This window comes from Ailuropoda melanoleuca, chromosome 8 (assembly GCF_002007445.2).
Source record: "Ailuropoda melanoleuca isolate Jingjing chromosome 8, ASM200744v2, whole genome shotgun sequence".
NCBI lineage: Eukaryota > Metazoa > Chordata > Mammalia > Carnivora > Ursidae > Ailuropoda > Ailuropoda melanoleuca.
In genome coordinates, this window is record NC_048225.1 from 9,741,390 (window position 1) to 9,765,934 (window position 24,545).

General features: G+C 48.4%; 1 protein-coding gene across 17 annotated transcripts in view; it reads left to right on the plus strand.

Moving 5' to 3' along the window:
- Positions 1–24,545, plus strand: part of TTC12 (tetratricopeptide repeat domain 12) — a 51,971-nt gene that overhangs the window by 10,696 nt on the left and 16,730 nt on the right. For 6 of the 17 annotated variants that reach the window (XM_034665777.1, XM_034665778.1, XM_034665771.1 and 3 more), the window contains 9 exons: positions 1,088–1,165; positions 1,966–2,087; positions 6,133–6,192; positions 11,015–11,086; positions 15,043–15,103; positions 15,533–15,721; positions 16,813–16,882; positions 17,708–17,796; positions 19,874–20,042. In XM_034665777.1, the coding sequence (XP_034521668.1) occupies positions 1,088–1,165; positions 1,966–2,087; positions 6,133–6,192; positions 11,015–11,086; positions 15,043–15,103; positions 15,533–15,721; positions 16,813–16,882; positions 17,708–17,796; positions 19,874–20,042 (910 nt within the window). Of the gene's footprint in view, positions 1–7; positions 194–466; positions 489–1,087; positions 1,166–1,529; positions 1,618–1,965; positions 2,088–6,132; positions 6,193–11,014; positions 11,087–15,042; positions 15,104–15,532; positions 15,722–16,812; positions 16,883–17,707; positions 17,797–19,873; positions 20,043–24,545 lie in introns of those variants that run through there. The other 11 variants (XM_034665775.1, XM_034665785.1, XM_034665781.1 and 8 more) reach the window with 9 other exon arrangements.

Sequence of the window (24,545 nt, forward strand, 5' to 3'; positions counted from 1 at the left end):
TCAAACACTCTGGAGAAGCTGAGACAGTCTTTTGTCTTTTAGATTCACTAGATTTATTTTCCACAAGAAAGTGTAAACTCTGATTTTTTTTCTTTGTCTTTCTGAGTCATCTTTAAACAATGGGTTTATTTTAATGAAAATTTGGCCTCCCACCCCCTGAGCTTGTCACCAATATGTAAGCTGTGCTGTAAAGGTAATAAATATGTTCTGCGTCAGATTTCCAACTCATGCAGCCACAGTGGGGGTCCCTTGACCTGCTCACCCCGTAACAACTGTACCCATAAGCATATCTCCTGATTTAAAGCAAGCCCTGTGAGTTTGGGCCCTTCAGTATTGATGGTTAGAGGAAATGACCCTACTCCCCACTTGTAACGGATCTGCCTTCTTGGTTCATACACTTATAAATCAGAGAGCGGTTCTTGAAATTTGTTTTTGTTTTGTTTTCATGATAACCTGTGCCCTGCAGAATGCAGATGAGATAAACTCAGGTAAGGACAGCATCTCTCTTCCTAATGTGTATTATTTATTTAGGATCAGTGTTTGTTGATTGTAGCTTCCAGACCCTTAAATGATAGCCTCTGGGCTTACGAACAACCCGTGAACAAAAACGTACGGATCAGCCAATTCTCTTACTAGTCAGCGGGGACAGCACTCAGAGGCTTTTCTCTATTTTCTCCCGGCCAGTCTTTTGTAAACTGAATTCAGCTATTTCGTATCATCCAATTTACTCTTAGCTGCTCAAGGGATCCAGGTATCTTCTCTGTTGCCCAGTCCAGAAGCTCATTATGCCAAATGGAACAAAAAAGTCTGCCTTTAAAGAAAAACTCTTTTAAAAGACATAAATCAAATTTGAAGCACAGACATAGCCATCATGTATAATAATACATCACACAGATTACCATTTAATGTCAAATTAAGAAAATGTCATTTAGTTGCTTCAGAGTGTGTGTGTGTGCGCGCGCGTGTGCCTACATACGTATGCATGAGATGTGTGGCTCTAAAGAAGCTTGCTTCTGAATTTGAGCTAAAGAACTGATTATAGTATTTGGATTTTTCTCTTTAATACTTGAAATTACTCGGCTGTCAGAAGCCTTCTTGGCATCTATGGAGTTGGATGCGAAGGAACGTGCCAGGAGAAGGAGGGAAAACAAAGTCTTAGCAGATGGTAATTGTCAGTCTTCACTTTTCAAGAGCTGGGATGATTTGTGCTAGAAAGAGCATGAGCGTGCCTGCTGATATTTGAGGACAGCGAGATTCCCAGTCTACAGGCTTGAGGCACTGGAGCCTGGCCAGGCAGAAGCGGGTGGTGTCTGTCCCCGTCCCCGCTGCGGCAGGCAGGGAGCAGGACAAAGCCCTCCTCTTTCTACAGCATATGGATGGACAGGGCAGGTCAGACTAGACCCGAGCCGGCCTCGGAAAGTGGGGAGGGACGGAAGGGAGGTACCGTGCACTGGCCTGAGGCACAGAGGACAAAGGGAAAACGAAACAAGAAAACAAAGATGTGAGAAGCGAGAGGAGAGACGAAGGCAGAGAGACGCGGTGGTGCCGTGGCGGGGGCGGCGCATGCGCGGGCTACCTCCGGCTCTTGTTGCACCCCCCAGCGGTGTGCGTGCACAGGTCTGAACACTTCCACGCGTGCTAGACAGTGGCTTGTTTGGCCCTCTTTAGGAGACGTTCAGTGTGTAGACTTGGTCTTTGTAACACACTTGGAGAGGTTCCGAGTTTTGTGCCAGAAACATTTACTTTTTCTGATAAGCTATTTGGGCGGCTTGGGATGGGTTTGGAGGGAAAAAGTCCTTCAGGAGGCTGATCCTGAAATGTCTGCAGAGAAACAAGGGATGGGTCTCCTTTGGATTGATGGACGCTATGACCTCCAAAGTAGAATTGCAAAGTCGGGGGAATAAAGTGTGAGAGAATTTTCCAGTGTGTGGGGAGAGCTCACCTGTGTGACTTCTGTTCTCCCAGCCTTAAAAGAAAAGGGGAATGAAGCCTTTGCCAGAGGCGACTACAAAGCGGCCATCGTCTGCTACAGTGAGGGTCTGGACAAGCTGAAGGACATGAAAGTGCTCTACACCAACCGAGCCCAGGTGAGTGGGCCAACACTGTGCCCGTGGCGTTTTCTCAGGGGATAGGAGCCACAGAACTTGTGAAACCAAAGATGAGACCAGATGGAAGCAGTGCTGTGCCCATTGGTGTTTAGCAGCTGACGCTGGTTGAGGTGTGGTGGCAGCTGATGGGTAAGGACCATTTGCCACTTTCCGTGGTATCAATGCCGTCATCACAGTCCAATTTCAAGCCACCAACTTGTGATGACTGAAGGAGGACTTGGGAAGAGCGACACATAACCAGTCCTCTGCATGGCGTAAGTCAGCGCCCGCACATTACTGAGGGTAAAGCGAGTGAATGAAACAGCCTATGAGAACTGATTCTGCCATCGCTGGCTTTGGCCAGGCCCCCTCTTGCTGGTAGCCTGACCTCCTCAGGGTTACTTTCTTATTCATATCGGTCCTGTTGGATTATGAATCTGTGACCCGGGTCGGCTGGATAGCCGATGGGCCTAGCCCCAATTTCTCAGAAATGTTGAGTTTCTGAACTCCCTCATACCTCTGTTTTATATCACAGATGAGCTCAGTTTCATGGGACAGGTAAAAACGATCACACAGGTGTTTACCATCTACTACTTAATGAAGGGACAAGGTTGATAGTTCTCCGTTGAAACCAAAACATCACGTGTGGCCTTATCTTTAAAAACACTTGAGCCTGTGTGTGGCAGAGCTCCCTGTTGCTCAGATCTGAAAAAGTGGCGGATCCGTCGGCATGATTATCCGATGGTCAGAAGATGTCAGCAGGACCTGTGTGAGCTGCACTTGACACTGTGTCATTGACAGGAGGAGCCCTCATCAGCTCCAATTTCTGTAACTCAGGATCAAGAATGTCCTGCTGTGGGAGGTTGAGGAAGAATGTCAACAGCAAGAAACAGGACATTTGGAGGCCAGAAAGTCTGGGGAGTGATGGTGATTTAATGATAAATAAATCTAAGCACAGTGTAACCTCAGTAGTTCAGCAGTTTGGGTAAATCCATTGAGGCGCCACTTACTTGGCCCTACTTTTGGGGAAAAATTGACATAGGGGAGTGAATTTGGTAAATAAAATGGCCAGAGGTTGGCCTAGTGGTGTGCATTTCATCACCCTAACAAGATTATAAACTTTTTCATATATTTTCCCCCCTCCAACACTTTATCTGTAATAGATGTTTAATAAATCCTTGTTAAGTTACGTAACGCTAGAGGAACAATAAGTCCTTTTAAGGGAATTAAATTTCTGTTGACACTTTGAAAGAAGCATTCAAATGCAAGCAATTAATATAATAATTATAATTCCTTTTTCTTTTCACCAGATTTGGTATCCAAAACATTTACCTACTGATGCCTTTTCAGTCCTGTTACTTTGAACTTATTTGAAAGTGGTAAAATTGAATTGCTTTGAAAATGTTAGCTGTTCAGACTTACAGCTAATTCAGATGGTCTGTACCCCGATCCATCTAAATTAGTTACATTTTTACTGTCCTCAGGTTTCAGCAGCACTTTGATTAGGGTTCTGGAGAACCACATTAAGAATGGGTGTGGATAGAAATAGGCAAATGTAATGAAAAGCTTTGGGGAAATAATTCTTCCCAGCTTTCCTGAAGAGAAAGCTTTTTCAGAGACAAATACAGAATGTGCTGCCTGGTGTTACGAACCACCAAATCACCGCTGACTATTTTTAAAATGCCTCCCCTGTTTGCATGCAGTGTTAGAAAACACTTAATAAGGACCCTGTGAATTGAGTGTTGCTGCTTGCTAGAGAAAAAAGCCTACCCTTTCAACGCTCTGTTTTTCTCCTGGAGTTAATGTTATGATCAATAGATTGCTGGTGTAATTTAGATAAATCAGGAGTTTAATTGCCATTTGGAAAAGTAGTTCTTTTTAAAATGTGGAAAAGCAAAAGAGAACAGGGAATTTATAGGGTGTTGAATCCAAGCCTTAAAAAAAGGGGGGGGGGAAGAAAGAAAAGCAAAAGTAAAAGGCTGTGTAGAGAAATTGCTGAAGCCCACGTATGCATTTTCAGAGTCTGTATGTCCCCCGAATAACAATGTCACAGAATTGTGTCTTCCTTTGTTTGTCTAAAAGGATGCTAGTCTCCTCCTCACATCCTCTGACTTTCAAATGAAACCCCAAATCCTGGGGGGAACGGATGGGGCTTTATGGAACTGAAAGTTCGAAGCGTCTCCTCCTCAATTAGTATAAAACCTATGTGAATGAAAGCACCACACGGCAGCTTCCTTTCGTGGAAGGACTTGGACTTGGTTAGTGGGCTAGTGCCTGCTTCCTCCTTGCTTGGGATGAATGCTTAGAAACCCTCATGAGTTACAACACTGACCCCATGATTGGCTTGACCATGTAAATATCTTAGCAGAGTTACTGGTAAGAATGTCGCAGTGCCCTGGGACAGTTTTGATCAGGGGCAAACCTACACATCTGTTGGCTCTAGTTGGGGTGACTGATGGGGACTCTGGGAAAACCTCTTATCCTCCAGGTGCCTGGTTGTCCTTTTTTACACTGGAGTGATCATTGCTGCTTCCTGAGAACTTTCCAAAGCAAGAGTGCTTAAAGTCTAGTTAGTTCAGCTTGATAAGAATTTACTGACCACTTGTCATATCCAGTAACTCATTCAGAGGTGGACTGGCCACTGTGCTTGCTGGGACACAGCTCTCTGTTACTGTGTGCCACGAGTTCTTCAGTTGAGATTGAGTGGATCCCAGAATTCTGAGTAAATTCTTGATTTTGAAGATTTTCCCTAGTTCTAGGGGATCCCAAGAGGTCCCCAGGGCTTTTGTCACCCATGGATCATAGTGATGGTCTGACTCTTAAATGTCAGCCCGTTACCTATATCAATTCCTTCTTGCTGTGTTTATGAGGACAGAAGCAGAACTTTATCTTTTTTTGGTAACAACTTTGAGATATAATTGACATAAAATGCATTTCACCCATTGAAAGTATGCAATTCAGGGGTTTTTAATATATTCACAGAGCTGTGCAACCATCGCCATAACCAATTCTAGAACATTTTCATGATCCCAGAAAGAAACCCCATCCCTTTAAGTGCCCCAGTCCTCCCGTCCACCCCTACCCTCAGGCTTAGGCAACCACGAATTGACTTTCTGTCTCCATACGTTTGTCTGTTCTGGACATTTCGTATGAAGAAAGTCATGCAATATTTTTCCTTTTGTGTCTGGCTTCTTTCTTGTAACGGTTTCAAGGCTCTTCCATATTTTAGGATGTATCAGTGCTTCATTCCATTTTATGGTCAAATAATACATCATTGGATGGATGGACCACATTTTATTTATCCATTCATCAGTTGATGGACGTTGGAACTGTTTCTGCTTTTTGGCTACTATGAATAAAGCTGCTGTGAGCATTTGTACACAAGTTTCTTATGTGCACATATGTATACACCATATAGCAACTCTGTGTTTAACCCTTTGAAGAACTGCCAGGCTGTCCACCAAAGACACCAGCTGTGTCTGCGGGTTCTGATTTTTCTACACTCTGCCAATGCTTACTGTTAGCTTTTTGATTCCCTTTGTCTTACTTACTGTTATCCTTTTGATTCCCTTTTTGATTTCCTTCTGGAACATCTGCAGTGGGGTAGACTCTAGAAGCTGGCTGTTCCTTTGTAAATGGGTTTAGTGTGCTAGGTATTTTCTTTTGCCTTTCCAGATCCTTCTCTGCCCTGCCTTCTGTGCCCTGGGGAACTGACCTCTGTGGCCTGGTCCCCTGACTTCCCAGCTTCCTAATTTGCATTTGGGTTCAGCCAATGAGATCAGAAGGAAGGAAGAAAGAGTGGGGGGTATTTATTCTCCCACCTGCAGCTCTCCTAAAGGCCTCAGCTCCGGCCCAGCAGTGCCGTTCACAAAGCTGTCCTCTCCCATTTGTCCGGGCTCGTCCTGCCCCTTCGGTCCTAGCAGCAGTACTGGCTGTCCATGGTTGCTAGCCCTGGGGTTCTCTAACATTCCTGCTGGTTGCCCTGTTAACTGAAGACTGCATGCTGCAGAATTATGTGTGAATACAGCCCTTTGTGTCATTACAGGCTTATCTAAAACTCGGGGACTACCAGAAGGCAGTCGTGGACTGTGAGTGGGCTCTGAAGGTAAGAAGAGAGGTCCTTTTCCACATGATGGCGTTGGGCTTGCTGGGCCGGGCGTCTGGGTCCTGAAGTAACGCAGGAGAGTGGCCCCTGTTTGGTGGTGGGCCGGGGTCTGAACTCCGCAGTCAGGGCCTGACCTTCCTTACCGGCACCATGAGATCAATAGCGTTGTTGTGAGGGTGATGCGTGTGAGGCACGGAGCTCGTAGTAAGTACCCAGAGAAGTGGTTGTTCACTTTGCATTTTCAGGGTTTTAGATTGCAGGGGCTCAGCCTTCACAGCTGTGTCACCGGACGCTCTCCTTCCTGCAGCAGGGGCAACGCCTCCTTCTGTTTCTCAAACCAGCCCCGGGAACGTGTTTCTGCAGTGGTGCCGTCCTTCCCCACCAGTTTGTGCTTTTCCTCCAGCTCTAGTAATTTGGCATATTCGTGGAGGAATAATCAGAAGACAGTTCCTGTCGTTCAGCCTGGAGCCTAGCAGTCAGGGCTCGGGCAGATCTGCTCGTGCCATTCATGGTGCTTCCTCCAAAATCTGCCAAGAGAGGTCATTGAAAGTGAGAAGTGAGGGCCGTTGGTGGAAATAATAGAAGAGTTTTTAAAAGGGAAATGTCATGATCAGTTCTCAGGGACATTATTTCAGATGATGAAATATTTAATTAAGTCTTCCTCTCCCGTTCTGTGAAGTCGCTCTGTCACGGGTTCTGGCTGAAGCACTGAAGCGGTGTTTCTCAGACTTCCTCGCTGAAGGGCGCCTGACGGAACCAACAGGAGCCCCTGCAGGGTCTAGAAGTGGAGAGCAGGACATTTCTTGTTAGATACATGTTTTATCTTAAAAATCCCTGCAGGTTTTGTATTGCACTCCATGGAATTGATCTGTTTGTCTTAATATCACCATGTTGTTTTCCATAACTTAATGATCAAGTAAAACTGAAGTGCCAGGAGAACATGCCAGGCCTATCCTGTGGCCCGGGTTCCTCCCGCACAGTGCGCCCGCCCCAGCGTCACGAATGTGGCTCAGAGTAAGAGCACGTTTTGACAGCAACAGATTGGCCACACCTCCTTCCTTATTTCTTATTAAGAGGGTGAGCAAGGGAAACTGGGGTGAATTAGGAACTCACCTTTGCTAATAATGGTTTATAAAACACTAGGGATCCTCCAAAAGGGATGTGTGGGGAGCGTGATTTCTTTATCCCTTAGGATATACAGAAGGCCCCTAAACCCTGTCCCATCGCATCATTACAGTCTTAAAGTTACAAGAACTGCCCAAAGCTGATGACATCAGGTCCTTCACAGCCCCAGCACATGTCCCCTAACCTGCTTTGTCACTTTATGTGATAATGGCCATTTTCTCTACCACCATTCCGTAAGAGAAGAGAGAGGCAAGGACGTTTTCCAACAATAATAGCACAAGCCGGGGCGCCTGGGTGGCACGACGGTTAAGCGTCTGCCTTCGGCTCAGGGCGTGATCCCGGCGTTGTGGGATCGAGCCCCATATCAGGCTCCTCCACTATGAGCCTGCTTCTTCCTCCTCCCTCCCCCTGCTTGTGTTCCCTCTCTCGCTGGCTGTCTCTATCTCTGTTGCATAAATAAATAACATCTTAAAAAAAAAAAAAGAAATCATTAAAAAAATAATAATAATAATAATAGCACAAGCCACAGTTTGCTGCGTGCTGGCCATGAGCCTTACAATATTCTATTCTGTTCTCTGCAATACCACTGTTATCCTTATTTTTCTGGCAAGGAAACCAAGCCTCAGAGATTAATGAAGTAACCGGTGCGGGATCACGTAGCTAACGTGGTCTAACTGTAAGCCAGTGCTCTGAATCATCTGCTCTGTATAGCTTCTCCATCGGAGTGTGAAATCCCACAACCCCTGGGTGTGGATCTTATTCCCTTCCGTGGGGGAAACACGATCTCCTGGTGGGGCTTCCAAGAGTATCTGTTCTGATCCGAAAAGGACCAAAGAGGTAGTCACACCATCTTCATGCTGATTTAAGATAACATGCTGGCTTATTCCCAGATGTTAAATGCAGCACGATGTAATAATTAACGGTGAAACCACAGCAAAGCAGGCCCAACAAAGCTGACGTTAAAAAACTCTGACACACTCAACAGCCAGTCTTGTGAAATGCCCAGCGAGGCTCCCTGTTGAGAGGCTTGGGTGACCCCTCGGAGGGATAGGGGAAAAGGTACAAGGAGCCCTCAAACCGACAGTGCTTGGTTCTGTGTCAAAGCCGTGAATATAGAAGTTTCACTGTCTTTAAAGTCATGTATCAATAATGCATATCAGTGGTATTCCGTTATTAATAGTCTTAGTACTTTCATGCCAATTTAATATTTTTGACACTTCTGAATGGGTAGAGACAAGCTCACGCGATGATCTTTCAAGACTGACGTTCCTCGTCTGGGAAGATAAGGCGGCGAAGCTGGTTTCAGTTAGAATCAGTCTTTCTTTCCTGGCAGAACTCCTTCTGCACGACAAAATCCATCTTTCTCTGAAAACAGGGCTCCTTTTACGGGGGTCTGGGGCTCATCTGAGAAAACCCTGGTGAGCATTGACACGTGATCACAGGAGACAGGCCGGGCAGTGAGACAGCCATCCGCGGTCCTCTACGTCAGCGTCCAAGGCGGGCAGAGTCCCAGCAACGGCTCTTCACTGTGACGCACAGTGGCCCAGACAGGACGCCGAGGCCGCCCGCTTGTTCTGCCCCCTGCTGTAACCCTGATGCTCTGCCAGCAAAGGGACAGCGGACATCTGGCTTCCATGGGCCGCTGCACTGGCATGTCCTTTCCCTTGGACCATTCCTTTCCTGCCCCCTCGACCTCATCGTTTGTGGATTCTCCGGGGTTCACTCCCCGGCTCCCTGCGTTCTCTCTGCAGCTTCTCCTTGGAGCTCCTGTCTGCTCTCCTGGGTCCAGCTGGCCCTCAGAACCCCTTCCCCGTCCCCCTTCCCTGGGCCACAGGGCTGCACATCCGCTGCCTCCCTCAGGCCTCCGTTTACTGGAACGATGCCGCAGCTAGGTTTAAACTGTTTATCCTCACCTCCACCCTCCCCGCTCCCTGCCCTGACTTCCCTCCTTCTGTTAATGACATACGCTCTCTTCTGGGTACCAGACCCCAAGCCTGCGACCTGACATCCGCCTCCTCCTTTACCAATTGTCTGTGACGTAACTGGCATCCGTGCTTCCCTCCCCCCACCACCGGGACAGAGGCTAGCCCCTCATTCTGTGGGACAGCTCCCCTTCCCTCCCTGAGCCCTGCCTTTCCCACCTCTAGTTACTTCTGCGCGCTGCCTCCGTGCTGCTCGCTCACCCGCCCCAGCCTGGCATCCAAGGCCTCCACGTGGAACCACTGTCTCGCTGGCCCCTTCCAGCCTGACCCCTCCCTGCCGCATTCCTGCCCCTTGTCCTGGCCGCAAGCTCCCTGTCCTCTCCCACCTCGGAACCTTGCTCGGCCCATTCTGCCTCCTTCCTTCTCTCTTCACCTCTCCGTATCCTTGGAGACCCAGCTCAGATCCCTCCTCTGCACACTCTTTGTTAAGCCTTGCTTCTTCGCAGTGGGTTTCCCTCTCCTCAACCGCTACAGCACTTTTCCGAAGGACAGTTGGTGTAATTTGTAGTCTTTGGGGCCTGGATTCAGATGGCCACATTTTAGATCCCAGCTCTTCCACTCCAGCCCCTGGTTTCCTCATCTGTACGATGGGAGTAATAATTGCTTCGACTTCACAGAGTTGTTACAAGGCTTATATGAGATAATTCTTCCGAACCACATGGCAAGGACTGGACGATAGGCACTATTATCATTACTGTCATCCACTTAGCGGCGTGTCAGGACATGACGCTCACGAGGATGCACTATGAAGGCCTCTCCACATAGGACAGTCATTGCTGCTGCTTCTGTCACCGGCTGTCTTTTCTTTCAGTCTTCCCCTTCACTCTGAAATGCATTGCCGCTGCTCTGGCCAAGGCCCCCCTTCTGGTGAGAAGCAAGCCAGGAATTCACCCAGGACTTTTTAGACTCTTAAGCTTGCGCTCTAGACCCTTGGAGGGCATCCCTGGCACAACACCTCACACATGAAAGGGTTCAATTAATTAACTGGATGTCAGAAGTTGTAGTTGGCGTCTCTGTGCCAAATCAGTCCGTCTCTCTGGAGTTTTAATAATTCGGGGCAGGCAGGGACAGGGCCCCCTCTGTGAAGGCTGTGGCCTCACATAAGTTTTGATCCTGCCTTCTGAAGGGGGCATCCCTCCGGACCTTAAGTAACAAGAACGTATGTTCCCGGGATTTACGGTGTGGTGTATTTCAGGGCAGGAACAGTAACCTCAGCTGTGTACCCAGAGTAGATGTTCCTCTCTTCTGATGAACCAGGGGTCCTCAAGCTTGCCTGCATGCTCACATCTCCTGCAGAGCTTACAAAATCACTGATGCCTGGGCCCTGCCCCAGAGTATAATTCTTAATTGGCCTGCGGTTCAGCCTGGCCTTCCAGGTTTGATAAGCATCCCTGGTGATTCTAATGTTTGGGTGAGGTCAGGAGCTCTTCTAAACTAAGGGTTTCTGGTTTGTCTCCTGATTGAGTCTCATTAAATGGAAATGAAAACTGGCAAGTATCATTAATTACTTTGACAGAGATCTTACTCGTGCATCCAGGCTCCTTGCAGGCATCAATTAGTTTGGCCACAGATGCACAGAAAAGTTTTAATTGTCAACTTATAGCTGTCCTGAGAACTCGAGTTCTGCCTTCCCTCTGTTAGCAAGGCAGTGAGGGGGAGTGGCTAATGACTTCAAACCTTCTGAAACATCTGATCAGTCATTCTCTTTTATGCAGTGTGATGAAAAATGCACAAAAGCATATTTCCACATGGGAAAAGCCCACCTGGCTCTGAAGAACTACAGTGTGGTAAGTTCTGAGAGGAATGGAAGGGGAATGTGTGATCACAGAGCAATGCTCCAAGTCGCCTCCGAGAAGGACCATGTTCCTCCAAGTTGGTTAGATATTAATCCACCTTTTAGTATTTTCCACGGGAAGTCTTCAGATCTCTGAGTTGAGAAGGACATTGAGTGTCGTCCAGGACAGCCCCACCTGCTCTGGGAACCCTTTCTGCAGTATCTTCTACCAGTCTTCTGTCGGCCCTGGGAGCAGCATCTCTGGAGAGACGAACACAAAATTCACTTATGATCTCATCACCCCAAAGTAACCATGAAGATATATTTACACACTAAGATGTTATATATGGTTACCAGCAGCTTTATTGAGATATCATTCACATACCAAACAGTTCATCTGTAGGAAGTATACAGTTCAGTGGGTTTTCCTATATTCAGAGATGTGCGGCCATCACCACACTCAGCTTTGGAACATTTTTGTCACCTCCCTGAAAGCCTTACACCCAATGGTATTGCTCCCCTTCCCTCCACCCCCACCTCAACCCAAGGCACCCCCCAATCTATTTCTGTCTCTATACATTTGCGTATTCTAGACTCTTCCTATACATAGAAGTATACAAGCCATGGTCTTTGGTGGCTGGCCTCTTTCACTTCGCATGATGTTTTTAGAGCTCATCCATGCTGGCATCTATCAATACTTCATTCCTTTCGCTGCTGAATAATATTCTGTTGTATCGATGTTCTACATTTTATTTATCCCTTCCTCAGTTGATGAACATTAGGGCTATTACAAACAACCGTGTGCAAGTTTTCGTGTGGACACATGTGTACGGTACTCTTGAGTATATACCCAGGAGTGGATCTGCTGAGTCCTATGGTAACTTTATGTTACCAGAACATTGCAAAAGTGTTTTCCCAAGTGGCTGCACCATTTTACATGCCCACCAGCTGTACATGGTTTCAGTTTCTCCACATCCTGGGCAGTATTTCCTACTATCTCTTCTTGATCATAGCCATCCTAGTGGGTGTGAAGCATGACTCACTGTTTTGATTTGGATTTCCTTGAAGGCTAATGATGTTGGGTCTGTTTTCATGTGCTTGTTGGCTGTTTGTATGTCTTCTTTGGAGAAATGTCTCTTCAGATCATTGCCTATTTTTTTATTAGGTTATTTGCATTGTTATATTAAGTAAACAGTACTTTTATGTTCTGGAAACAAGTCCCTTATCTGACAAGTGCTTTTCAAATATTTTCCTTTACTCTGTGTTACCCTTTCACTTTCTTGACTGTGTCCTTTGTAGCACGAAAAAATTTTAATTTGATGAAACCTAAATTATTTTTTTCCTTTGATTCCTTATACTTTTGGTGTCATATCTAAGAAACCATTGCCTAATCCAAGATTTACTTCTGTGTTTTATTCTGTTTTACGGCTTTAGCTCTTATATTTAGATCTCTGAACCACTTTCAGTTAATTTTTGCATATGGTGTGAGGAAGGGATATAATTTCAATCTTCTGTATGTGGATATCCAATCAGTGTTCCCAGCACCATTTGTTAAAATGACTATTCTGTCTCCCATAGAATAATTTTGGCACCCTTTGTCAAAAGTCAATTGATCACAAATGCATGGGTTTATTCCTGGACTCTCAGTTTTATCCATTGATCTATATGTCTCTTCTTATGCCTATACCACATCCTCACAAAAGTGTGAGTCTTTTAGCTTTGTTCTACCTTTTCAAGATTGTTTTAGTTATTCTAGGTCCCTTGAATTACCCTAGAAATTTTAGGATCAGCTTGTCAATTTCTGCAAAGAAGCCAGATGGAATTTTGTTGGGGATTACATTAAATCTGTAGGTCAATTTGGGAAGTATTGCCATCTTAACAATATTAAGCTTTTTAATCCATGAACATGGGATGTCTTTCCACTTATAAGATACTGTATTTTAAAAAAGAAATTGTTTCCCATTATACATTTAAAAAAATCTTTGTTGGATTTTAATTCTAAAAGTAATACAGGCCTATTGTACTCAAGTCAAATAATAGAAAAGCGAAAAAAGAAAATGTTAACCCTCCCCTTTCCACCCATTCTATTCACTCATTCATTCATTCATTCATTCAGCTAATTAATTCACTCAGAAATATGTATGCATATTTTCTATGTTTCTGGCACTGCCCTAGACAGTAAGAATACAGTAGCAAACAAGACAAAATCCTTGACTTAATGGAAGTTACACTCTTGGAATACGGGTGGCTGGGAGTCAGGAAGCACATAAGTAGATGTGTAGTGGGTTGGATAGTGGTAAGTGTTACTGAGAAAAGGAAGTCAGGAAGCAGCGAAGGTGAGATTAGTTTTATATGGAGTGGTCAGGGAAGACCTCTCTTCAGGAAGGGAGGGAGTGAAATGAGCAAGCTACGTGGCTGGATAATGGAGGAGCGGTCCAATCCGAGGGTCGGCTAGAGAAGAGTGATAGGTGGTGAGGTCAGGCAGACAATGGAGGTGTGGTAGGGGACTGATTCCCTACAGCCTTACGGGCTTTTGGAACTACTTTGACTTTTACTTCAAGTAAACTGGGAGGGTTTTGAGTGAAGGAGTGAAATGATGTGATTCATATTTTAAAGGATCACTGCCGCCTCGAGAATGTATCTTGACATAATAGGCAAAGAACAGAGAACTAGTTAGAAGCTATTGCAACAGACTTCCCTAGTGAGGTGTGATGATGGCTTGAACTAGGTTGGTGTTGAGGGAAGTGCTGAGAAATGATGGGATTCTGCCTATATACTGACAGGGAAGCTGACAGGAATTGCCGATAGACTAGATCTAGGGTTCAAAAGGAGTTGGATACAGGTTCACTGCACTCGTCTTTTTGGACTTCTCTAAGAACTACGAGAGACCAGGTGGCTTAAACAGCAAACATTTAGTTCTCACAGTTCTGGAGGCTGGAAAGTCAAAGATCAAGACACCAGCACACTGCTTCCTGGTTCATAGACAGCCAGAAGGCTAAGAGCGGTCCCTGGGGTCTCTTTGATAAAGACATAAATCTTACTCATAAGGGCTCCACCCTGATGACCTAATCACCTCCCAGAGGCCTTGCCTCCAAGTACATCACATTGGGGGTGAGGTTTCAACATAGGACTTTCGGGGGCACACACACAGTCTATAGCAGTTACCATGTTTGGTGTGTATACTTCTGTTCTGTTTTATGTGATGTTTTTTTCTTCCGTTCTTTTCTTAATCCTGATCTTATGGATGAGCCTTGAGCTTTCAAGACAGCTCAGAGCCATTTTTTTCTGTGCTTTTTTTTTTCCTCAGTGACTGGGCAGAGTTCTTGATACCCCTGAGGACAGGACTGCCCGAAACCCAGTAACATGCCTCACGAGCTAGAATCTTTCTTTTTTTCAGAAAATTTCCAGCAATGTCCTCATGGAGAGGCCCCTCACTGTCAAGTTTTCTCGCAAATCTTATATGGCCAGTGAATGGACCCCTTCTGGGGCTCTCTTTGCAACCCTGTATTTAAGGAGGCACTTCTCTTTTCCTGTTCCTGAAAGTCTCTGTCAACAATATCTCCAACTTCATTTATTTTCCTACTCCTTGTGGGCATATCTGACAAGTTGCCTCCTGTTCTCTCTCTGTGCAAATATCATATCTAAACTTTGCAGTCACCTTATGATTATTTCTATCCCAGCCAGGCATGATCCATGAGAATTTAGGACTGGATATTTTTCCATCACAGGCTGGATCTGACAACAGTGTTTTTTTAAAATAAGTTCTGAAATAATGCCTCGTGTCCCACAGAACCAGAGAAGCCTAACAGAATGTCAAATGCATGCCGCCTTCCCCCTGCCTGCGTCCTGTGCTGGGAGCGGTAGGAGGCGGGGAGGAAATAATGAAGGCCAGCCCTGTGGTGCCCAGTAGTCTTTCCTGTAATCACCTTCCCCCCGACCACTCTTCAAGGTCTTGCTTCTTTTTTCCAGGCTAGAGAGTGTTACCAGAAGATCTTAGAAATAAAGCCCCGGCTGCAGACCCAGGTGAAAGGTGAGGATGTTCCTGCTGCGTCCTTCGTTTGAATTCCACGTTCGCTTTGTGCTCTGCCCCTGAGGTGCCTCCTGTGCCTTCTCTGCACTTGGCCTCAAAGCCACATCAAACCCTGTCTATTAGCAGGCTGCCCACGCCTCTTTCCTCTCTGTTCTCCCATTCAGACCTTTGCCTTCCTTCTTTCTATACCATCGTTCCTTAGAGCCTTCTAGGCAGGGCATAATGTTGTCCTTGAATCCCGAAGATGGTTTAAAATAATGGGTATAGACTGTACACCCTTCCTAAAATTGTCCCTGCTGCCCCCATGTTTGAATGACTGTCATGCTTCGCACTCTCAACCTCCCATCCTCAAAAAAGGTGACTGTGTCATGATGATGTTGACCATTAGGGTTTTGTTTCCCTTCTTTTCTTTTCCTTCTTGTTTTGTAGATTACCTGAATCAAGTAAATCTCCAGGAGAAAGCAGACCTTCAAGAGAAGGAAGCCCACAGATCACTAGATTCAGGAAAGAACACGGCTGTGACAGTCCGGAATCTCCTGGAGACGCTTTGCAAGCCCGATCAGACCCCCTTGTTCTATGCAGGGGGGATTGAAATCCTGACTGAAATGATGAAGGACGGTAAGTCAGAGATGCGTATGGCCTCATGAATATAGTCAGTGTAAGGAGACAGTGTAGAGGTCAGCCCCGGGGAGACAGAGAATCCCTGTGTCCCTTCCTTCCACACATACTGAAGATCTGCTAGAATGTCAGGACTGAACAGGCCACGTAAGAAATATACCCCGTCCTGCCTCCATCCTCCCCTCAGAGCATGCGAGCACTCAGCACATACGCAGTAGACGCCCCAACACAATACAACACAAAACACACACACACACACCGCACACCCATGGCACACAGTCACACCTCACATATGTGCACATCACATGTAGTCACCCCTCACGCGTGCTCTGCTCATAGTCCACGTACCTGCACACCTTCTGGTTTCCCTGCACACCCCCTGTATGCCCCAAATGCCGTATCCCACCCTCACACACCTTCCCCCAGCCACGGAGGAATGAAGACAGAAGTTTGTCAGATAGACTGTAAAGTTCACCCCAGTTACATGTGATGGCTTCTTAGGACATGTAAGTCGTTCCAGAGCCAACATCAGCTCTGCTGCTAGCAAGAGCCGTGCTGTTCTCTTTAACCGGTTCTCGTAAACGTCGCTATCAGGGCTTCAGCCACTTCTGTACTCAGTGACAGGATGCTGTGTGTACCGAGATGGGCTCTCTGACCTCCCTCCAGCGTGCCGTGGGGGTGCGCAAATCCCCTTTCACGAGTTTCTTGGAGAGTTTAGGTTCCTCTCTAGAGCCTAGAAATAGCTTCAAAATAAACATTTAAGAACAGATGGATATGCTGGTTCTTCCTGGAGGTTAAGCGGCTTCTGGAGACTCTCTAAAGATGACAAAATGACGTGTTGTCAGATAACCAGCAGGGACCCTGGGCCCAGCTCCCCTTCTCAGAACAGGATGTCCCTCTCCCTAGGGCAACCAGTGGCCGATGACAGCTGTAGGTTTCAGAATGTAAAGGTATTTGTTTCTGCCCAATCTGATAATTTGGTGACCTTGACAATCCATAGTGGGCTTCTCATCATCAGCTGGCTCTGTTAGGGCTAGACATCAGCCAGACGGTCCAGGAGTCTGACGCGGTTTTTTATGTATTTGTTCCAGACACAGAACGCACTTTATTCAGAACACACAACGGATTCAGTCTCATCAGCGAGAACGAGGTCCTAAGAAGGTAGGGGTGTTTGTAAAGACAGCCAGCAGCAAAGCAAGGAAGGACTACTGGTTCCCCGTGAAACATCCCTGACCACACGGGCAGCGCTTCACTGGCTGGTCCCATCCCTCCATCGGCGTTGGTGGCCCTGGCAGGGGGCGGGGTTTGCGCTTCTGATAGTTGGAGTTCGGCCACCGTTCTGGCCACAGTTAACCACAGAGACAGAAGAGGTCAGCCGCGCTTCCCGGGGTCCCGCCAGGCACTGCAGAGTCAGAGAAATGACCATTTTTCTGGTTTCCTACCAATTTGGGCAAGATTGCCATTTGTTCTTTTCCTCTCTTGGAATTTGCTGATCACATCAAGAAATGAGATCCACGGAGTCCTGGCGGATCCCATTTGTAATTTTATCTGAAGAAAGACCCGTATGGAAGGAGTGGTTTGCTAAATTCGTTTTTACTTTATTTCATATTTCAGTGGTTTGGGTGCAGCTTAGGTTTAGGAGGACCCTGACGGGCTGAGGTCACCAGCACACGTTTGGGTGTGTGCGGGGGCCCGTGAGCCCACAGTGGGCTGCTGGTCCACCACAGTTCCTTGGTCACTGCGCAGCTGTCGCCCGTGGCCCTGGCTCAGCAGCCTCCCTCCGTGCAGCCCCTACTCCTCGGCCTGCGCCCCTGTCCCAGAGCTCTTGGTTCAGTGCTGACCAGCCCCCGGGTCCTGGTGACCTGCGGCTCTGCGTTGTATCGTTACTCTCTTCAGCCCACGTTGCAGGAGTCTGGAGGTGGACTGAAGCCAACCGGAAAGATCAGGACTACTTTCTGGTTTTAATATTGCTGTCCTTTGCTCTAGGTGCTTTTCCAGGGCAAGAAAAGATGCGGTGGAAGAGATGGTGTGCCTGTCTGTCCTCAGGCTCTGGCAAGCAGTGTGCACAGGGAACGGTAAGTGCGGGTTGTCCCGTTATCTTCGTTCATGCTCTGGATACACGTGCGAGGGCAGAATTGTCTCCCCCTAGGCCAGGCCCAAGGGAGGTGATGTCCGGACCTTCCCCCAGAGAAAGCATCGGATTCAGAAGCGCGGCCTGCGCTGCGGCCCTGTCCCTGCCGCCCTTACAGCTCCCCTGACGTGGACAAAGCCACTGTCAGCAGAACGAGCGGTCTCATCACCCGGGCGCTTTGCAGACCCGTGACGTCGGCGCACGTGCTGGCAGTGTAGTGGGCAGAATCGTTCCTTTCTGTCCACCTAAAAATATCATTCCTTTTTTGCTGACCACAGTACCCATTTCAGCATCGGGAGACTTCGGATGTCCCTGCTGACATCTTATCTATGACACTGATCAGTGTAATAGTGGGACAGTAAATACTACATGACATTTATCGACCTTGTTCACATTTATTTACCTTTCTACATATTAGCATTTTCTGGGTTTCACTAAGTTTTTGCACAATCTCTTACCCCCTTTGTGAAGTAGTGAATGTAAATAAAAATTGTAAGCATTTCCCTCATTTTAAAAAAGTCATGTTTTCATAGGGAATGGCCCAACCTTGGATGGAAAACACTGAAAATGGGAATACTGATATCCAGGTCTCCTTTTCACGGGGCTCCTGTGGGAAGCCGGCCAGAGACCTTGTGGAGGCAATGTGTAAGCTGTAACTGGCTGACTATGAGATGATACAGCTTTCTCCCTTGATTTAGTGGAGTGAGGGAATCATCTTAAGTTGCAAAGGGCTAGAGAACGAGGGGAACCCTTTCCTGAAGGGAATTATGCTCAACCGGGCGCCATTGTCAAGGCACCCTGCTGCTCCGTGGGGTTCTGCACTGGCCCGGGGTGGCCATCTCGCACACCCCCCACACGAAGGGACAGAGCCAGGGCTTGGTGACCGAGGGTTTCCTCAGGGTGAACCAGACATAGCCCTCCCTCCCTGCAGCCCTGATTTCTTCCGCCTGCATCGACTTCGGCTTCTGTGAACCTTGGGGTCACGTTTTTCTTTAACATCCAAACAGCCCCTGGTCGGACACAGACTCTGACGCCATGCTCTGTCAGATCCTTGAAATCCGGGTGTCTCCAACTCGGCGAACACAAAGAAGCTTCTCCGAAGGACACGGGCATGCTTCTAAGGTTGCGCACGTGGCACTGTGTCCCTGCTATGCTGTTGAGTGGGAGAGAAGCCGAGACAGCGTAGGGCGGCTTGTATTTTTAACAGTACTCGCAGGAGAGGCGGGAGTGGTTCCCCTGAGGAATGAGCTGACCTGGATGGGCCGCGAGAGCAGGGGACTTTCATGGTCAGCTTTATACTCCTGTGTGATTTGGATTGTTTACAGTGAGCTCCTTTTCCAGCATAGAAAGAAAACATATCAGCCACAGAGACTCTGCCCTCTCATGGCTGAGCCTCCTACACCAGCCTGTCCCCCTGCGTCTTCTCAAACGCATTCAGGTACCTGCTTAGAAAAGGAACCGGGGAGCGGCCGAGCCAGTGCCGCCGCCCTGGGAGTAGCTTACATCTAGGAAGGGGGGGCATGCTCCGCTCATGAGTGTTCTTGCTGATTTCTAGTTTTCTAGAAAGAACTCAAGTGGTCGCTCTGGCCAGTGTATGAAAACTGGTGGCCTAAAGGCATCCACAGTTAAGCTGATCTTAGTCCCTTTCCTCACGTTCCAAATCCCACACACCAAGGAGCTGTTGGCAAGAATAATGCTACGTGGTGTCCACATGTGAACTAGCCCCTGTTCTAAGCACCGGCTCGTATTCATTCCCTGAACCCTGCTAACAACTCGGCCACATCGGCCGTCTTCCTCATCTCACTCAGGAGGAAGCTGAGGGGCATGGGAGTTCGTGACTCAGGCACGGTCGTGCACCTGGTCACCGGGACCTGGCAGCCTGGTTCTAGAGCTCGTGCTCTGACACTTGATTACCCTACCTCTCAAATGAGGGGAGAGAGCTGGATTTCCCAGTGGGATGGTGGGAGAAAAGTGGTTTAACCGCTATCATGTGCACAAGGCGCTCATCCCCTGTCTTGCAGAGGAAAACCAGCGCCTGCTGCTCGAGTGCCCCGACGTGGGCCGGCTGCTGCCCTCCTTGCTGGCCACCAGGGCTCTGAGCGTCCGCCAGCAGAGCCTGGCCCTGCTGCTGCAGCTCGCCCAGACGGACCATGGACGGAGCCTGGTCATCAGCCACCTTGACCTGACCCGGTAGGACTCTGCTGGTGGGAGCTTCCTGGGGCTTCTCAGACTGGCACCTGCCACGTTAACGCTTGCCTGTTCCCTTCCCCCACCTCCGACAGGAGAGGTGCCATCAGACTTCATTAAGTGTCAAAACGAGAAAGAGCCTGTGGAAGGAGCACTCCCTCGGGAGGACTTCCGGGACAAGCTCCTATCTGAACTTAGTACCTGTGAGCAGTTTCACTTCTCTGACCGGTTTCCTTCTCAAAGATATCATAGATGGTGCAAATGGCAGCCCTTCCAAACCCAGACTGGGAATCCAGCTCTAAAATAAGTCATTTGCTCCTGCCCTGTCAGCCTCCGTCCGGTTCTGCCCTCCTTCTGCCCGTACCTTTCTTCCTTCATTCCTGTTTGAGGTGGCACTCTCTGAGTTGGCATGTTCTTAAAGCCTTTCTGGAGCAAGGTGGAGTGTAAATAAATAAAACCCATCTGGTTTGCACCTTACAGCCGTGGAAACAGAATGTGCCTCTCCCCTGAGTAGACTTTATAAAAAATTTACTGAACAACAGTGATGCCTTCCAGTGCATTTCAGTCAAAATATTATTAGTTTCTACATGTGAAATTACCATTTCTTATATCAGAAGAGGTGCATGTTGGCAATTTTGTGTGGCTCAGCCGCATAGAAGTAGCAGCAAGGGTCACGGCCGGCTTTATACGTGTTTCAGACACAGTCTACACACAGAAGTCGGCTTCTGATTCTTTTCACTATTACCTCATTTTATTGTCTCTCAGCCTGAGGAGGAGGCAAGGTAAGTGTTATGAGCCCATTTCACAGATGGGGCAGGAGCAGCTGCAGCATATCACCAGGGAATCTCACCCTGTGTCTCCCAGGCCCTGAAGGCCAGCTCCTGCTTCTGTTCCCAGTAAGAGAAGCAGCCAGATCTGAAATCCTGTCACATCTTCCCTGCACCAGGCGGAGACCTCCGGCACCCGTCCCACGGAGGGGGGAGGTCCGTCGTGCACAGGGTGCTTGCTGAGCCTTGGCTGCGGCCCCCCAGCTCTCAGCCCTGCCGCGGCCCCCGTGGCTCGCAAGTGGAGGCTTGGCAACTCCCCAAAGCTCAGCCCACACAAGCAGATGGATTGTTAGAGTTAAATCCTCAAAAGCACATTTCACATTTCAAATGACTGCAGTCACTTCCTCAAGGTTTTCCTCATGGTTTTTCATTTGGTTTTGGCCTCTCTGAGTAAACATAGCTATAGTTGTCCTGAGCGTTCTCCCTGCCCCCCCCCCCAGCTGTCTTTGAATTGCTTGAGTTTTCATTTGAATTTTTCCAGTGTTCTGGAGAGTGGCGTTTATGAGCGTCTCCCGCAGTCCCTCCTCATCTCCAGACTGTCAGACACCTCTGCTGATTACCGTCATGCCCACTAGTCTCATTAATGTCCATCTCAGATTAAACCAGAAAGAGATGGAATGTGTTCTCTGAAATGAAGGAAGATGGTTTCACGCAGGACGAGGCTGCACACAGGTCTCATGACCTCACAGAGAGGCACGCATATCACTTTCCTCTTAAGATGCTTTTCTCCGTGTCACAAGTCGAAGGGACAAGTGAGTCCTGACAGGACCCTAGCGAGGGCCAGTGCCACTTTGTGGAAAGTGCTGTGGGTTTTTCGATTCAGGCAGTCATGAGCTCAAATTCTCTGCTTGCCTCCTTCTACGTACGTGGCCCGGGAAAGCTGCTTAACCTTGGCAAGCTCTGGTGTCTCATCTATATCACAGACTCACAATGAAGCTTAAGAGAAATGATACGTGTGTGCCGGTCACGTGTTTCCTGCTGCATTTTACAGAGTAGCTGATTGGGAGAAGCTGGTCTTATTTCTCTCACGTAACAGAAGAGACTGCAGATGGCCACAGCCAGTTCAGTGGCTTAAAGATATCAGGGTCAAAGTCTCTGTCCTCCTCTTGATCTCTCCCTCATGGCCTCTCGAGGCTGCTGCAGCTCCAAGTATCACATCCCTCATTAAGACGAGTTACCACCAGCTAGATCTGTCCCTTTTATCAAGAGAAGCTACTGCTTATTTCTGTTTGCTCAGGATTGTGTCACAGGCCACCCCTGGTGGGGAAAGTGGTGCCGGCTTCTGTAGGAGAGTCAGGCAGGATAGAAGGGAGATGGTGGGGTGTCTGTGGGATTAGCCAGCAAATAGCACCTTCCCCAGTAAAGAAACAGGATGTATGCTTCTTCACGTGGAGAGGAGGCCTAGATGTTCATGGCTCCTAAGACAAAAACCAACATGATCTAAGACTGGCAGCTCCTCTTCTGTACGTTTCAGGTGCATTAGCGTTCAACCTCAAGACTGAAGAAAACAGATTTAATTGGTGAAGGAAGAATCTGAACTAAGAGCAAAATACGTGATTCCTGACAGCAGGAACACTAGAACTCCCCTCTAAGGAACGGGGGATTTGCAGCAGCTTGGAGTTACCTAGGACCACAAACAGTCCGGTCCAGCCCCACCCAGTGCCCGTGTCCCTTTTGGGGTACCCCACTATGGCCTGTGCACGATGCCCTCTGGGGAAGATTCCAGCATTGTCGTCATATTTTTCTCCATTTGATTAGGATGGGCACTGTAACAGCTAATAGACTGGGAGCCTTTTCCTCGCCAATGAAGGGGTGAGATCTCACCTCCCAGGGCAGCTCATCCTGTTCCAGGAAAGTTCTGACTGATACAAAGTTGTGTGCTTGCATCAGACACAAACTGCCTGCCCCATTCCATGCTCCCTACGTGGAGGCCTTGGTTCAGTCTACTGAAGGCATCAAATCTCCCACTTCCCGGTGCCTGTGACATCTGAAAACACTGATCTTTTCCAGGTTAAGCATCCTGGTTTCCTTGAGCGTTCTTCAGATGATGTGACTTCCAGACCCCTCCTAGAACAAGCTGCCAAATAAATCCAGCAGCACAGATGTGGGTGACTGGAGTCCATTCCTAAAACCCCAATCCGATGGTCCCGTCCCTGCCTCTGTGGTGAACTGCCCAATGGCATTGGTCCTGTGGATCACTACCATTCTCCGTGAAACCCCACAGCGTGGCTGTCAGGACACTGCCCCTCCTGGTCCTCCTCCTACCCTGGTACTTCCTTTTTGATTCCTTCACAAGCCCCCCTTATGCAGTCGTCCTTCCAAATCAGCGATCCTGGCCCTCTTCTCATCCATGGCCTTAATTGTCATGTGCAAGTCCTTCTCTGAGTGCCACTCCCTCTGCCGCCGGACACGTCCATCTCCACGTCACAGGCATCACTAACTTAAATCTCAAGAGGTTCTCCAAGCCAGATCCTCCACCTAAACTTCCCGTCGTCATAGGCGGCATCTCATCCACCCAGTCGCGTAAGCCAGAATCTGGAGGGCTCCTGCAGGGGGACCCCGCGTCTGTAGGAAGATGGCATATTGTCGCTTCTCCCTCCTCAGCATCTGGACTCCCTTCCTTCTGGCTCTCCTCGGGCATCTGTGACCATCCCTTCAAGGCCTTCACGAGGGCTTCTCCCCAACGGAGTGCCTCCCTCTGCCCCTGCCCCAGCAAATCCCTCCATCTTTATTGTCTGGCCCAGTCCAGTTCTTCCCCAGTTGGATTCCTGCCTCCTGTGCCTCCCGCTCCTGGGCAGCCTCCACCGTTCCACCGAAGGGACCTGCCATGACGCATATCCGTCCTGGTATTTTCCTACTTAAAGCTCCAAAATGACCCCACTGCCTCTAGCATTTGTTCAACACTGAGAAACCCGGTGCCTGGGAATTGCCTGGGAACTTCCGACATACACCCCCACACTTAGGAAAACCGAGGCCCACGGGGTAAAGTACAAGTTTCCAGCAGACCCTAGAAGGTCCAGCACCCTCCCCTTGCTGCTCACTGTCCTCTCCTCACGCCCGAAGCAGTGGCTGAACGGAGCTGCTAGCCGTCCGCACGTGTGCCCTGAGGCTTTGTGAGTGCTGAGTGCTCCGCTGGAGATGCTCTGCTCGGTCCCTGTCGTGCCCAACACTGCTGCAAGCTCCTTGGGGCTGAGACATTGTCCTGTTCCATCGCTGTGGCCCCAGAACCCACCCCATCGCCGGGCACTTAGTGCTCCGTGAACCCTGTACTTTCAAGTGACAGCTGAAGGGTCATCGGCTCTTTGAAGCCTTCTTCATCTCTGTCCTCCCGCACCTGGCACCAGCTAGACGTCGAGCCCACTTCACATCCACCCACTTCCAATACACCACCTAACACACGCGGGTCACTGTAGGCGACCAGGAGCCCAGGACTGTGCCGCTGTCCTAAGCACGGCACTCAGCACCCTGTCGGTGCTTAGGACAGGTTGGCCAGACAGATGGCCCCCAGTGGTGCCAGGCACTCTGTTCGGGCAGCCGAAGCCTGCGCTGGCTTTCTTGGGCAGCTGCACCAGACTGTTTGCTCATACTACGTTTGCAACTGGCTGAAAGTCCTTAAATCTTCTGTACGAACCAGGCATAAACCAGGTCTCCCAATTTTATTGCTTCTATAGACTTTCCA